Raw genomic sequence first — 14284 nt, 5'->3', positions numbered from 1 at the left:
TACATGGTCAGATGATCAGAGATTCTAGTAGTATAACTAAACGATAAATCAGAAATTTTTTAATAAAATAAAATAAAGCAAAATCAAAAAAGAATTAATTAAATTGATAACGCGCCAACCTAACTCTGATTCGATCTTAACCCTCGATGGTATAGAAATACCAGTCATAAATAAGTGTTTCGAGGGTATGAGCGCAAGCCAGATTTTCACATATGATTTTATAACCAATAAATCATTCACTTTGCAGTGGCACGGTGCGCTAAGTTCGCCGGATGTAATGGATGTAAGGGCGTAAACGCCGGCGAACGTTTTATAAGTAAGAAAGGAGGATTCCTCGCATAAACGTCTGGTGCACGTTTCGAACTCACCCGGCTCGGCTTTGGACACGGCGGCCGACGCAAGTGACAGGTATGGTTCGAGCGGCAATATAAGATGATACTGAGGAACTTGCCGTTCGCGCAATGGGTACTGATCCTGATCCTCGTGTTCGTGATACTCTACCTGCGACTACGATTGAACACTCTCGAGGAGAGTTACCGATCCCTCCGTATGTTTTTTTTCTTGTTATAACCTTAAACATGGTCTTAATTTATTTGGTAAATCCAAGAGTATTATAATTTATTTATTAATTCTTTTAGATAAAATTGTTGTACAGGAGCGAATTGACAATAGGAACGATGATGGACGTCTGGAGACGCGAGGAGGTAGCGAGGATGATCTGGAGGACATCGTTATGATATACAACAGAGTGCCGAAAACAGCGTCTACCAGTTTCACGGGATTAGTTTATGACCTGTGCAAGCAGAACAAGTATCATGTGCTTCACATTAACGTGACTAATAACATGCACACTCTTACTTTCGCTAATCAGGTGTGTTGCAAAAATAAAATGTTTCATCAATATTTAAATATATAATTTTCATAGATTGTTACTAACAGAAATATTCTGTACAGGTTCAATTTGCAAATAACATATCAAATTGGAATAGTATAAAACCAGCATTTTACCATGGACACATGGCGTTTTTAAATTTTGGAAAGTAAGTACAATGAGATTTAAATCTTTACAAGAAGATAAGAAACATTTACTGAACAATTGTTTATTTGATTTTTATTTTTATATTTTTAGATTTGGTACGAAACGTATGCCTTTGTACATAAATTTACTGAGGAAACCTTTAGACAGATTTATATCTTATTATTACTTCTTAAGATATGGAGATAATTTTAGACCTCATATCATAAGAAGGAAACATGGAGACACAAAGGTTTGTGCAATTATTTAAGAATATATATAAGTATATATGCATATATAAAGAACAAATTTATCTGATAAACTTTTTTTTTTAGACATTTGACGAGTGTATAAATATTGGTCAACCTGACTGTGATCCAAATAACATGTGGCTACAAATTCCATTTTTATGTGGCCATGATCCAGCTTGTTGGTAATATCTCTTTATAATGTAATTTTAAATACAACAGTCATTTATTTAATACATAAATTTAATATCGATTAATTAAATATCATAAATTATCATCAGCTTGTTATTGCGATAATGCTTTTATAGGGAAGTTGGTAACAGCTGGGCATTAGAAGAAGCAAAACGGAACCTTCAAAAACATTACTTTCTAGTTGGAGTGACGGAAGAGTTAAATGAATTTGTAGAGGTATTAGAGAGTGTATTACCACGATACTTTAAAGGAGCGTATAATGTCTTTTTGCATAGTAAGTATTTGGAAAAATAAAAAATAAACGACATCATTTTTTTTTTAAGGATACGTAATCCCTTGCCATATGTTTCCTTTATTATAGTATCACAGTTAAAACAATATGAGAATGTCAATATTTTCTTTGATTTTAGATAACAAATCACACTTAAGACAAACGACGCAAAAACTCAACCCATTACCTGAAACGATAGATAAAATCCAGAAATCAGTTGTGTGGAAGATGGAAAATGAATTCTATAATTTTGCTTTAGAGCATTTTCATGCTGTGAAAAGGAGACTCATAAATGCTTCCCCTCAAGATGCGAATCAACGTTTTATGTATGAAAAAATACGGCCAAAGTAAACTAATTTTTTACATTGAATTTTACTCGTTGATTACCGCAACAATCGATTGCAAAATCTGTATTTATTGTAATTATGAGCAAAATAATTTTTATATAAAATGAATTTATAGAGTTAATATTTTGTTTTATATATGTATATAAAGAGTGTAATGCCAGAAATTTTTCTCAACGTCCTTCGTCTTAAAGAAAAAAAAAAAAACTATTACAAAAACTAAAAAATATAAATAAAATGAAATAATTTAAATCTCAAGGAACGATAATTAAATGTGATTAGTATTGCGCATTGTTAGTTCACTGATTTCGTTTCGGTCTAAGAGCAAACATATAGACTGGATATAAACCACGTGGGAATTTAGTCTGCTGTTGCTCTTTAATGCAAATGAGATCTGCCTTTTCAAATAAAGATCGCAAGTTTATTAATGGCCTCGTCATAGACGAGTCTTCTTTGTCGATTTCTATATTATTTGAAGTTGTAATATTTTCTTTCACGACTAGTACACCGTTATCTTTCAAGCCCAATCTGTAAATTTAAATTACAATACGAGGAACAGCGTCGTGCTTTGTCTAGGATAAAATAAAAAAATAAATCTTACGAGCAGTTTCTGAAAAATTCTATTAGGTCGTCGTCCTTTAAATGTCCCAATACCCATTGACACCATATAAGATCGTACTTACTTGTAGTAGGGCAAAAATTTTGCAATCCTTAAAAGATTATAATATTAGAAACGAATTTTTTACACACGCCAAATCTAATAAACATAATTACCTATAGGATAATACTGGCCGATTCTTGACGAACAGTTTTCCAACGAAATCTTTGCTACCTCTAGAAACTTTGGATTTTGTTCAACGAGGTCTACGTGCTTAAAAAATTTTAATAATAGATTTTTCGTAATTCTACCAATACCAGCACCACAATCTAAGGCAAACAATTTCGAAGGTGGATTTTCTAACTAAAACAAAAGAAATATTTTTTATACACATTTTGTCATAAAAGTTACACATTATATTTTATTTTTATTGAACATGCAAATAAAAATAGATTTAAGACATGTGTTGATAGATTGATAGGTTAGATCACGAAGTATACCTCGAAAAGAGACTTTAGAAAGAATATTGAGCCCTTGATATCAGTTTTAGAGATAAATCCAAAGCCTCCTAGCATCCCGTCCACCGTGGGCGGGATGCGGTCCCAATATTTCGCGGCTTCGGAATAAAATTCACCCTGACACATGATCGCAACATGCCGCGGCTCTTGCATCTTGCACGTTACGATTTGCTATGATTATCGTAAAAACGCTCGCACGCTAAGCACTCTATGTAGTCTACGACTTTTTCCAAAGATTTTTAACGTTCTTCCCATAAACAGTATAAACGCGACTCGATCCGTTCAATGACAAAAAGATAGTAAAAGATATCGGTATACTTGAAAAGAAAAACATATTGATTTGTAACTCAATTCCGAATGCGATACATCAACACGATTCAATGATATTAATTTTTTTAGAATTGTGAAGTTCTGAAAAGTATTTAAAAAAATGGTACTTTCAGGAATTGATAGATTATTAGGATAGTGTAATCAAATGAGAGATGACGTAAATAAAAACTCCAAAAATGTATTTTTTTTTTTTTTTTAGAACCTAATTTAGCTTATTAACTTAAATATACTTTGATGGAACATATCTTAGTAGTTTATAAATGTATTTTGACATAAATATATTATTTATATCTTTTATTTCATGCTTGTAAAGAAACAAATTGATGAAACACGTCCAGAATATGAGGATCCAGGTCTGGAGTGAAAAGTAAAGTTTCCAGAGTTGAAGAATATTTTTGTACTTGCTCTTGATGCTGCAATGTAAAATTAATTTTTTTTTTTATTATGATAAAACAAATCTCATGTATGTACGCTGGAAAGCAGATGTGGCGTTTGCTGCGCCGACAGCAGCTGGCGAACGTGACTTTAGAGTCATGTGCGTCGAGTTTCACATGTGCACGCATGTATGTACCGCGCCGGCCGGTTTGCCGAAGACCGATTTTTACCCGTTCTCTCATTCCCTGCCTCTGCAGCCTAGGATTACGTTCGTTAGCCGCTGTCACCGCAGAAAATCTGCCCTTCGGTGTACATTAATAGTTTCTGTAAATAGTAATCGATTTATAACTTACAGATAAAAAAACTTGTTGCAATCTTCCCACAGTCCATTTATACCAGTGTGTGTTATAGTCAATTCCATCCGTATCACAGCGCACTAAATGTTCCGATAAAATCATTATAAAACGCTAAAAAAAAAGAAATTTATTAATATATTATATTAATACTGAACAAAAGTTTTATCTCTTCAAAAGATTAAAAAAATATATATAAGATAAAAAATTTTTCTTTTTTAATTTAAGGAGAAATTTAGGTTTAATACGAGCTATATTTTATACCTGAAATATAATAAGGAATAAATTTTTCTGATCTGCTTGCGCAGCTTCCAACTTTTCCTCCATTCGTTCTACTACATCCTCCGATGGTCTCTCTCTATTCCTTTCTTTATTAGCATCTTCCTCGTCCGAAGAAGAACCTGATCTACTTTCTGCTCTCCTCAGTTTCTCCCTCGCTTCCGTCAATTCCGTACTCAATTTTGTCACGTGTTTATTCATTTTGCGTATTGTTAAATGTAATATTTCCCAAATATATAATCTGGAAACAAAAGTTTCTTATATTGCAATTCTCCTGAAATTGTGGTTATATTTCGAAGTAAATAAAATTAATAAATAATTATTTTATCGAAATATAGCAACGAGACAAACTTTGTAAATTCTGATGTCATCTCTTTGGAAAATATCCAGTTAGCAATAGCACTACATTCGATAATACCAGTCTTTAAAAATTTGTCAGTTAGTACCACCATCATTTGGTAATGATTCTTCCATAATGCATACATATTTCTTAATATACATATCTGAGCTTCTTCAGTTTCAGCGAGCACCTGTAAATACGAACTATTTACATAAAAAACAGACGCGCACATGCATTTGAATTATACAGCAATAATAATTTACCTTGAAAACGTAATGAAACTTTACTATAGCGGCAAAACTGTGACTGAAACTTTTCGAGCCGAGATTTAGTAAAGTTTGTACAAAGACGTCTATTTTTAATGGATTATAATTATTTGTCTCTTCGTTTTCTCTAGGACCAGGCAATGTATTTAATACATTTAATACTTCTTCTGGCGTACATTTACGCCTTATAGAAACCACCAATTCGTGTGCTGCAGCAGTACCAGGAAGTGAACCTAAAATTAACAAATTAATAAATTATTATGTTATAAATTACTTAAAACTTAAAAATAGTATTTTAATTCATAATTAATGAGATAAAATCGAAAAAAAAAAACAGTTATAATTAGAATGGTCGAAAAATGTTTATACTTACTAGCTCCTTCGGATGAATATTTGTAGACAGGTTCAGGAACTGCTGGAATTAGGTCTACATAAGAGTCTGGCATCATATCCCGAATCCTTTGATAATATGACAATCTAAAATTGTAAATTTATTTTTATTTTTTAATACTTATTTTATTAAAATAAATATATTTAAGTATACATAAAATTTAAAAAATAAGCCGACTACAAACCTTAAAGCCTTAAGTAAAACTTCTCGTATAAATTTTGGTCTTGGATGTTCTGAATCACGTTGCAAACAAGAATCCCAATCTTCCCACGACCAACGGAATTGGAAATTACTTAAATGGTATGCAAACCACCAAACAAAACGATCGAAAGCAGTAGCCGCCATACTGTCTATACGACGAAATAAAATCTCTGTGGCCTGTGCAAGTACCTAAAATTAATTCATATATTATTTTTATCGTATTTCAATAGATATTAAATTTTAAGGTGTATTATTTATATCGTTTATAACCTGTGGCATAGTTGAAGGTTGCAATTTGCAGAGTTCTATCAAAATTGATCCATAACAAATTTCTAAGTGTTTTGGGCTTGGTAATCTAAATAATTCACCAAATATCACTTCAACTATACAATAATCTAAAGGAATTTTGGCTTTAAATGGAAAGTTCAGTAGTTGTGCAGCGCTATAAAATAAAAATAGATAAAATTATTATATGATTTGGGAATAATAACGGTTTTAGCAATATATATATTACCAATCCTTTCTTTCAACGTAATAATTATTAATAATCTGTCGTAAATGCTCTTCTATAAGGAATCTTTCAATAGCATGACTTCCTGGTAATAGTGGCCCTTCAGCAGGACAATCGGTGTAATCAAACATACGAAAGACAACGGTGGGTAATGGGTACGAATAAGATTCATGATGTGGAGGTGGTATCAAAGGTGGCAAATTATGTTGCAATGCTTCACACAGAATTGAATCAAATGCAAGATATGGCCGTGGAATATGTTTCTCGGCCCAATTATCTTGTCTTAATTTACGCACTTGTGCCCACAAGCAATCTAAATATTCTTCCTGTGGATGAGGTGTATCGCTTGACCACACTCTCAATGCTGGTTGATGTTTTTTATTTCGTTTGTTTAAAAATATCTCTATTGTAATCATTAGATGGTCTAATTCTTGTTCCTTTTTTTCGTATAATTCTCTGCCAACCCATGGCAGTGTCGATAAAACGGCATAAACATACCTATAAATTACAAATTTTTTTATATAGTTTATGGAAGAGATATTAATAAGTAGATAAAAATTTTTAACATACCAATCACGTCTCACTTGAGGTACACCATCCTCATTTGCAGCATCAAGCATATTGTCAAATAATTGCATTAATGATCCACATGATAAAACATGGCAGTTTACCAAGTCAGCTAAAAATCTAAGAGAATATCTAGCTACATCCCATTTGCATGCTTTTAAAGAATCTTTGAAATTTTTCACCATATAATCAACAAATTCTCCGCCAAAATTAAAGTTCTTTGCATTTAGTAATCCAACAAGGGTGGTATAAATTGTGCATTTCTCTGGCATCTTAATAGCACAGTCTGTTAAAATCCGAAGAATTTTGCTACGAAATAAGCCTAGGTCTGCCTCTAATACAGAGGCCAAACCTTCTAAATTGCTTTCCAAAGATGATGTAGATTTTTCTCCAACACGAAGAATGAGAGATTCAAGACGATCTTCAATCTCTTGATTCTCTGATCCTCTCCTGCGTTTCTTATACACTCGATCTAAAAACGAAATAAAATATGTAATTCAGAAAACGTTATTTAAATTTTATTTTAAATTAAATAATTAATATAAAATTATTTTAAATTAAAAAATTAATATAAAATTATTTTAAATTAAATAATTAATATAAAATTATTTTAAATTAAAATAATTAATATGAAATTTATTAAGCAGAGTTTCAAATAAAAAAAAATAAAAATAAAAATAATAATTATATACATATATATTTAAAATGTGCATATTAATGTGACTTTCAGTGTGAACTTTATACGTAATCCGAATCAGTGAATCGTAGAATCAGGAGGGCGGTGATAAGTTTAAAGATTGCTTACCATAGCCTTCATCTTCTTCGTGTACCCTTCTACGACTCATGGTTGGCAAAATAGCCAATGGCTTTTGAGAGTCTGGTAATCGCAATCGTCACTCTCACAATCGTCGTAACTCTTTTGAAATCGTGGACCGCGTAATTGCAAAGTTTTACGCGAAATGTGCATCGAATTCTAACCCCGTTGAAACGCCGAAACGAGAATCGAGAAGCAATAAGGTGACGAGTGCAAAAGACGCACGCACGATTTGGATCGCGTCTAGCAGGAAAGCCACCTTCCACAAGTGAAAATTTCTACGTTCAACGATCAAAGTCGCTAAAAAACTTCCTGATTGGATGTCGAACGCTACGTGCCGTCTAATTAAAATCGTATTGTAGTCTATTCGCGAAAAAATTTGTTATTTAAATCGCTAATTCAACACTTTATTAAAGCACCGTAATGTAATTACCGGAATCGTATCGGCATTTAATTAAATTCATTTGTACTCGGCTGGTGACCGACGTGATCATGCGCATGTGTTGGGAGCAGCTCAGCCAATCTCGCGTCAGCGTAGTCCGTCTGGCCAACTGCAGGAACATGGCGTCTCTCGCGTCGGACACGGACGGAACGGACGAGCTCCGATGATCGCGGTGAACTGATTTTCTCGTATTCGTCACCCCCCGTCGCGTCGTCGTGCGACACGTCTCGGCAGTTCCGTCCACGAGACATCGGTTTCGTTTCCGCGACTGTTGCTGCTCGGGCGCTCGCCGATCTTGCGTCGTAGGTCGTGTGTACGTGTGCCTGCGTGTGTCGTTCGTCGCGCAGTGTTGTTTGTGCTCCGCGTGCGTGCGTGGGTGCGTGTGTCGCGGCTCTCCGCTCCCCGTCGCGTTGTCTCGTTGCAGCGACGTGAAAAATAAAACGTGCGTTTGCAGGGGGCAAGAAAAGGGGGGTGGCAGAAGTGCGTAACGACGTCCGCGGAGAAGCGGGAGACGGAGTAGCGCGGAGGCAAGACGTCGCGGAGGCGGAATTCGGCTGCTGGTGATCGATATGACACTCGCCTAGCACGCGCGATCATGGGCCGCCGCGCTGCCCGAGGATCGCCCACGTCGTCGTCGTCGTCGCTCAACACGACGGATCGTGACGTTACGACGGTGGAAGAGTGAGCGGGGTTAAGCGCGCCTCACTTCAGACGCATCTATCGCTTATCGTCGCTGCTCGACGTCGGGACTTCTCGAGAGAGGAAAACAGAGGGTGGAAGGATCCGGAGATCGACTGGAGTCGCTCTCAATCGTCTCCTTGGTCGTCGTTTCTCGTCGCTGGAAAGTCGCAGCGGAACGTCGTCTCTCGAATGCCGAGTGTGCCACGATGGTGATACGGTAAATTATTTGTTATTTATCCTCGCAGCCTTCCCGAAATCGTGAGAATGAATGAGAAAGAGAATGAAAGAGAAAGAGAGAGAAAGAAAGAGAGAATGAGAGCGAGTTAGCGAGCGAGACGGAGACGGGCGAAGGGAGGGGGTGCCCTCCTCCCCGCGCGCGGTCGATAACACTGCACGAGAGACAAATCGTGTCACGCCGATCGACGTACTGCAATGCACGATTTTCCCTGTTTGCGGCCCGATACTGCGTCGCGCATGCCACAAATACGCGCACACTCTTACGCCGATGCATGTCCCGCGTTATTTACCAAATACACGCGGCGAGGAATCTCGCGGCGGCGTTATCTCGGAGACGCGAGATTGGCGCGGCGATATCGGCCTCGCTGCATGGGATCGTTCTACCGCTCCCCTCGCCCCCGCGTGCACCGATTCCGCCTCGTTCATCCTGCCTTTTGTCCGCGCGATCGTCGTCACGGAGAATCGACGTGAAAGGTTCCGCGAGCTCGCCCAAATATTTTGAAAGCCGTCCTCTTCGGTCACGCTCGTCGCACGCCTCTTTTTCTCTTTTCTTTTCTTTTCTTTTTTTTTTTTTTCCTCCTCGCGACCTCCGCTTCTCTCCTCATCCGCGAAAGTACGTAACTTGTAGCTCGCTCCATTTCGGAAGGCGCGAAATTTCATTCAGCGCCATGGGCGTCACTCCGTCCGTTCATTGAACGTTGAAAAAAAAAGAAAAAAAAAAAGAGGAAGCGAGACAGAAACCGATGCTTGTGTCGCGCTAAATGGAAATACCTATTGTCAGGCAAACCGCCGTAATTCCGGCAGATTTCATCCGTGATAAATGCGCTCGGGGAGTTTTGCGGCTTTTCCGCCGCGCGAGAGCCTAAATTCCGAACCGCGCGTCATCCCTCAATGAAAAGAAATGCCGGGAAGTCTCGTCGGGTGCTCGTTGACGACGGCCGCTTTTACTCTTGATTGCGCCGAGCACAACGGACGGAGAAGTGAATCTTTTTAGGTCATCGGCGACGTAACTCAGTACGGCACTGTCCAAGTGGTTGCGAAAGACGGGTGTTTATCCTACACGCGATAAGCGTATTTTGATTGTAATTTGAATATCTGCTGACACTCGCTCGTCGTAATGACTCGCACGCGGACGCTAATTGTCCCGCTATTGTTGAAACCGAAAGTTACTTCGGCGGCATGACTACGCTCGCCGGACAGGCTCTCGGTTAAAACTTATCGCGGGACGGAGCTACGCATGAAAAAATGGAGAACTTTCGTGAAATCGCTACTTTCGTAAACTAATTAGAGCTAACCGTCCTGCTGCCAAAGGCTGTCGAGAATTAATCGTTGCAAAGAAGTCGATGTTCTGTGTAATTCCCTCCCACTCCACCCACCCCCCCCTCTCACCCCCTTCGTTATCTTACGTGTACGATCAATGTGCTTGAAAGAAAATTTCCAAATGGGCTTTCCTATGTGTTTCCAGCATGCTAGTTGTATGTGCTATGTGTGAGAAGCTTGACACTCTTTATTTCACAATTTATTACCGAAACTCTGTTCTAAGTGCAGATGTATTTGCATTTAGCGATTAAGTTGTTGCGAACAGCAGTCGTAATGGCCCATTTGTGTGTAGGAGTCTGTAGAGAAAACTTGAGGATGATTCTGTAAAGCTACAATTTTGCATAAGAGGTCCGATTACGTTTAGAACGTCCGACCGAGACATTTCTTTCTTTTTTTTTTCTTTTTCCCTTTCTTTAAAAGCACCGAAGTTAATTAATTTTCAGACTGTATCTGCTCGCCGTATCGTATCTATTACGTTATCTGTAAAAGTGGTGGTGTTGTCGCGTGAGAGAATTGAAACAAAGGACCACTTTTGTTAACAATAGCAGTTGCGAGGCAACGACGGACGGTTTAGGCGCACGCGCGCTTTCACGGATATGGAAAAACTTTATATTACGCAAAAAAACATAATTGTAAACCGGCAACACACCTGGCGAACAGAATAGAAAAGAGATACCCTCGATTAATTATGATCTTTATATTGAATGTTTTTCATTGCAGATCATAATTACCAATTCGCAGCTTGCCGTGTGCAAATGCAATCGCTCAGATATGTCTGCAACCGCGTGAAGACCCTTAAGACTGCCCGTCCTTACCAAGTACCCTTTTAAGTACCATGTGGAAGTAATAGTCTATAAATCCCACTGAAAGGAGGATGCCAGTAACTAAACGCATTCCATACCCTTCGCGGTAAGTAAGCCTACGGTTTACATATTACGTAATGTAAGCCACAAGAAAGATCTATTCTTCTCTATCACGGCTTTGTGTTCAGATTACGATTTGAATTTTCTTATAGAAACGCACCGTTCGTACGAAAAAAAAAAAAGAAAAAGAAAAAAAAAACACGAAGCGCGCCGTCACACGTTTGTGCGAAAATAAACGCACTTGTAAAGAATTACCTTGTAGAGAGTAAAGTAAACAAGACAGATTGGCACTGTACAGATACGCGACAAGGTGATGTATCGTCATAATGCGCTTCCTTTACTCGTAAAATCAACAAACGCCTTGCTGCTATCTCTAAACGATGCAAGATACGAGAGAAAGCGTGCCGGATTCGTTTATTTGACGTTTTAGCTGGTCTTACTGCGAATATATTAACAATATTAAGTCATTTCGCTCGGCATAAGTACTCAAAAACACTGAAGCCTCGCTGTACAGTCTTACATATCTCATATCTTTTTGCTTTTGGGTTCAGAAAGTATTTCCAGTTGCAGACATCCTTCTGTTCGACGTTTCCATAGTCATTAACATATTAATCCTGGTTTATTCTCCAACGAAGACTTCTTTTCCTTGGTGGTAGCTACAATAGCGCAAAATCAATCAGGGAGACAGGGAATAAATAATATAATTTGTACAATTTTAACGCAACATATATACTGTATGGTTATTCATCCTCCATTTTACTCTGACGATCTCCTAACTTAGGGCTATTATGACTGCATTATCTCTATGAACATTTATTTATCTTTCCTGCAAAAAGAATTTTTAATAAGACGAAAGTTCTCGCTGCTTTATGGGCTTAATTAAATTTATAACGCCATTATGTAATTGGTTCTTGGTTAAATTAATTGTTTTTATACACAAAATTAACAAATATATCTTAATAGTTATATTACAGGGTGATGTATCACTACTATCATTTTTTTTTCATGTATAAAAATTCGAAGAATTTTAGAAAAATAAAAGGAAGAAAAATAAAAATTGGTAATTACTTGAATAGAAGAGATTCTAATAAATATCTCGGCAAGTTAAGCCGAGATATTTATTAAATAAAAAAAATTAGAAAATCGTTTAATGATAGTAGAGAATCACCTTATATTTATGATACGAACAGTTTATTGTACGGTGTGTTTTACATTAGATCCGACGGCGGTAGTAGCGAGAGCCCATTGCTCGTGGAAGAAGGTGAGACAGTCGGTGCACCTCACAGTCCACGCAATATACACAGTCACAGCCATTCACATGGTAATCCACACCGATCTCACAGTTATCATCATGAAAAGCCCAAACAATTAGTGAAATACGGTGAACTAGTTATACTTGGGTAAGAATTTTCAGCGGTATAAAACAGATCTAAAGAAAGCAGAAGATTAACGACTAACAAATCATTATTGTCATTTTTACAGATACAATGGTTACCTTCCACCTGGCGATAGGGGAAGAAGGAGAAGTAAATTTGTATTATACAAAAGACCCGTGCCAAATGGCGTTAAACGTAGCAAGCACTACATCGTTAAAACGCCTCATAGTTCGCAAGCCATCCTCAACACGAAACAGCACTCGATTTCGTATACACTCTCCAGAACGCAGGCTGTTATTGTCGAATACACAGAAGATGAAAAAACAGATATGTTTCAAGTAAGCCCGAAATACTTTATCTTGTGAATACAGAGTTATTCTCAATTAATTAATTAATTAATTAAATTACGTGTCTTTGTAGATTGGCCGTTCGTCAGAGTCGCCTATCGACTTCGTAGTGATGGACACATGTGCAGGCGGCGGCGACGGTGGGCCTGCTAACGAAGGACGTGTCGCTCAAAGCACCATCAGTAGGTTCGCGTGTCGAATCCTGGCAGATCGATCGGACCCCAGAATCGCCAGGATCTACGCCGCGGGTTTCGACAGCTCGAGAAATATTTTTTTAGGGGTGAGATTCGCGAAATTTGTGATTGATTGCGTTATTTATTGCATCTAATAAAAAAAATAAAATTTTATAAAAATATTTTTTACAGGAAAAGGCAACTAAATGGCAAGAGAATCGTGAGATTGATGGACTTACGACGAATGGAGTGTTAATAATGCATCCACGTGGCCAGTTTTGCGGTGGTGAGGCTCAGTGTGGTTTTTGGCGGGAAGTTAGCGTAGGTGGAGGAGTTTTCTCGCTCAGAGAAAGTAGAAGCGCTCAGCAAAAGGGCAACGTTGTCGAGGATGAGAGCAACATTTTGCAAGATGGTACTCTTATTGATCTTTGCGGCGCTACTTTGCTCTGGCGATCAGCCGAAGGCCTTGCAAAGTCTCCGGTAATTTACAGTATTTCTTAAAGAAAGCTTTATAAAATTGTTTTGCAAAGTTTACATTAATTAATTGCACGTTCAATTTTTGCAGACTAAACAGGATCTAGAGGAATTAGTTGACGCTATAAACGCCGGTAGGCCGCAGTGCCCTGTGGGTTTGAATACATTGGTCATACCACGGAAAGCAGCTTCGGATTCAACGCAGCAACAGCCATATGTTTACCTTAAATGCGGTCATGTACAAGGGCATCATGATTGGGGCCAGGAAAAAGATAAGGTTACAAGAAGATGTCCCATGTGCCTTGTCGCAGGGGCGGTAGTTAAATTGTCTATGGGAATAGAGCCTGCCTTTTACGTAGACTGCGGACCGCCCACTTACGCATTTAGTCCCTGTGGGCATATGGCTACAGAAAAAACTGTCAAGTTAGTAACACGTATTAATTGCTATTTTTTTATATTTTTAAACGAATTATATACTTTAAATATGTTTTTTTTTGTACATACATATTTATATCACTCATTTGCTGTTTCTTTTGTTGCAGATATTGGGAAAAAGTAGCCATTCCACATGGCACGAACGGCTATATCGCGATCTGTCCCTTCTGCGCGGTACCGCTCGAAGGAACGCCAGGATATGTAAAACTAATTTTTCAGGATAATGTAGATTGAAGGTATAAAATAATGGAATCATGTAGAAATTAATAACTTCTTAAGAAATGTAAGAATGATTAAACTTAAAATTGAAAGAGCTATTGTTT

General features: G+C 37.6%; 4 protein-coding genes across 6 annotated transcripts; 2 read left to right on the top strand and 2 right to left on the bottom strand.

The window, feature by feature from the left end:
• Positions 1 to 41: 41 nt before the first annotated feature.
• LOC139107695 (heparin sulfate O-sulfotransferase) lies at positions 42 to 2144 on the top strand. 2 transcript variants are annotated; one of them, XM_070665586.1, is made up of 8 exons: positions 42 to 185; positions 248 to 547; positions 639 to 871; positions 955 to 1040; positions 1130 to 1268; positions 1351 to 1448; positions 1572 to 1729; positions 1866 to 2144. In XM_070665586.1, exons 2-8 carry the CDS (start codon positions 433 to 435, stop codon positions 2075 to 2077), a joined length of 1041 nt encoding a protein of 346 aa, XP_070521687.1. In that variant the 5' UTR covers positions 42 to 185; positions 248 to 432; the 3' UTR covers positions 2078 to 2144. The 2 variants fall into 2 exon arrangements, with proteins under 2 accessions (XP_070521687.1, XP_070521637.1); XM_070665536.1 differs by having other exon boundaries at positions 82 to 547.
• Positions 2145 to 2250: 106 nt separating this feature from the next.
• Positions 2251 to 3645, bottom strand: Ntmt (N-terminal methyltransferase). The gene is made up of 4 exons (XM_070666536.1): positions 3169 to 3645; positions 2845 to 3031; positions 2672 to 2780; positions 2251 to 2598 (listed from the first exon to the last, which is right to left on the bottom strand). Exons 1-4 carry the CDS (start codon positions 3337 to 3339, stop codon positions 2370 to 2372), a joined length of 696 nt encoding a protein of 231 aa, XP_070522637.1. The 5' UTR covers positions 3340 to 3645; the 3' UTR covers positions 2251 to 2369.
• Positions 3646 to 3676: 31 nt separating this feature from the next.
• Positions 3677 to 7962, bottom strand: Cbp80 (nuclear cap-binding protein subunit 1). The gene is made up of 11 exons (XM_070660505.1): positions 7605 to 7962; positions 6803 to 7271; positions 6236 to 6730; positions 5992 to 6163; positions 5705 to 5910; positions 5503 to 5606; positions 5127 to 5362; positions 4875 to 5053; positions 4509 to 4764; positions 4245 to 4358; positions 3677 to 3929 (listed from the first exon to the last, which is right to left on the bottom strand). Exons 1-11 carry the CDS (start codon positions 7642 to 7644, stop codon positions 3816 to 3818), a joined length of 2385 nt encoding a protein of 794 aa, XP_070516606.1. The 5' UTR covers positions 7645 to 7962; the 3' UTR covers positions 3677 to 3815.
• A 222-nt stretch (positions 7963 to 8184) lies between these two features.
• On the top strand, positions 8185 to 14272 carry Pli (E3 ubiquitin-protein ligase pellino). Of its 2 annotated transcripts, XM_070664065.1 has the most exons (8): positions 8185 to 8953; positions 11014 to 11202; positions 12374 to 12556; positions 12639 to 12870; positions 12953 to 13159; positions 13245 to 13532; positions 13618 to 13949; positions 14069 to 14272. In XM_070664065.1, exons 2-8 carry the CDS (start codon positions 11168 to 11170, stop codon positions 14193 to 14195), a joined length of 1404 nt encoding a protein of 467 aa, XP_070520166.1. In that variant the 5' UTR covers positions 8185 to 8953; positions 11014 to 11167; the 3' UTR covers positions 14196 to 14272. The 2 variants fall into 2 exon arrangements, with proteins under 2 accessions (XP_070520166.1, XP_070520251.1); XM_070664150.1 differs by lacking the exon at positions 11014 to 11202 and having other exon boundaries at positions 8187 to 8953.
• The last annotated feature ends 12 nt before the right edge of the window (positions 14273 to 14284 follow it).

Source organism: Cardiocondyla obscurior, linkage group LG01 (genome assembly GCF_019399895.1).
Source record: "Cardiocondyla obscurior isolate alpha-2009 linkage group LG01, Cobs3.1, whole genome shotgun sequence".
In the NCBI taxonomy this organism is placed as follows: Eukaryota; Metazoa; Arthropoda; class Insecta; order Hymenoptera; family Formicidae; genus Cardiocondyla; species Cardiocondyla obscurior.
Note: the sequence above shows the minus strand (reverse complement) of the source record. Positions and strands in the feature narration are given on the sequence as shown.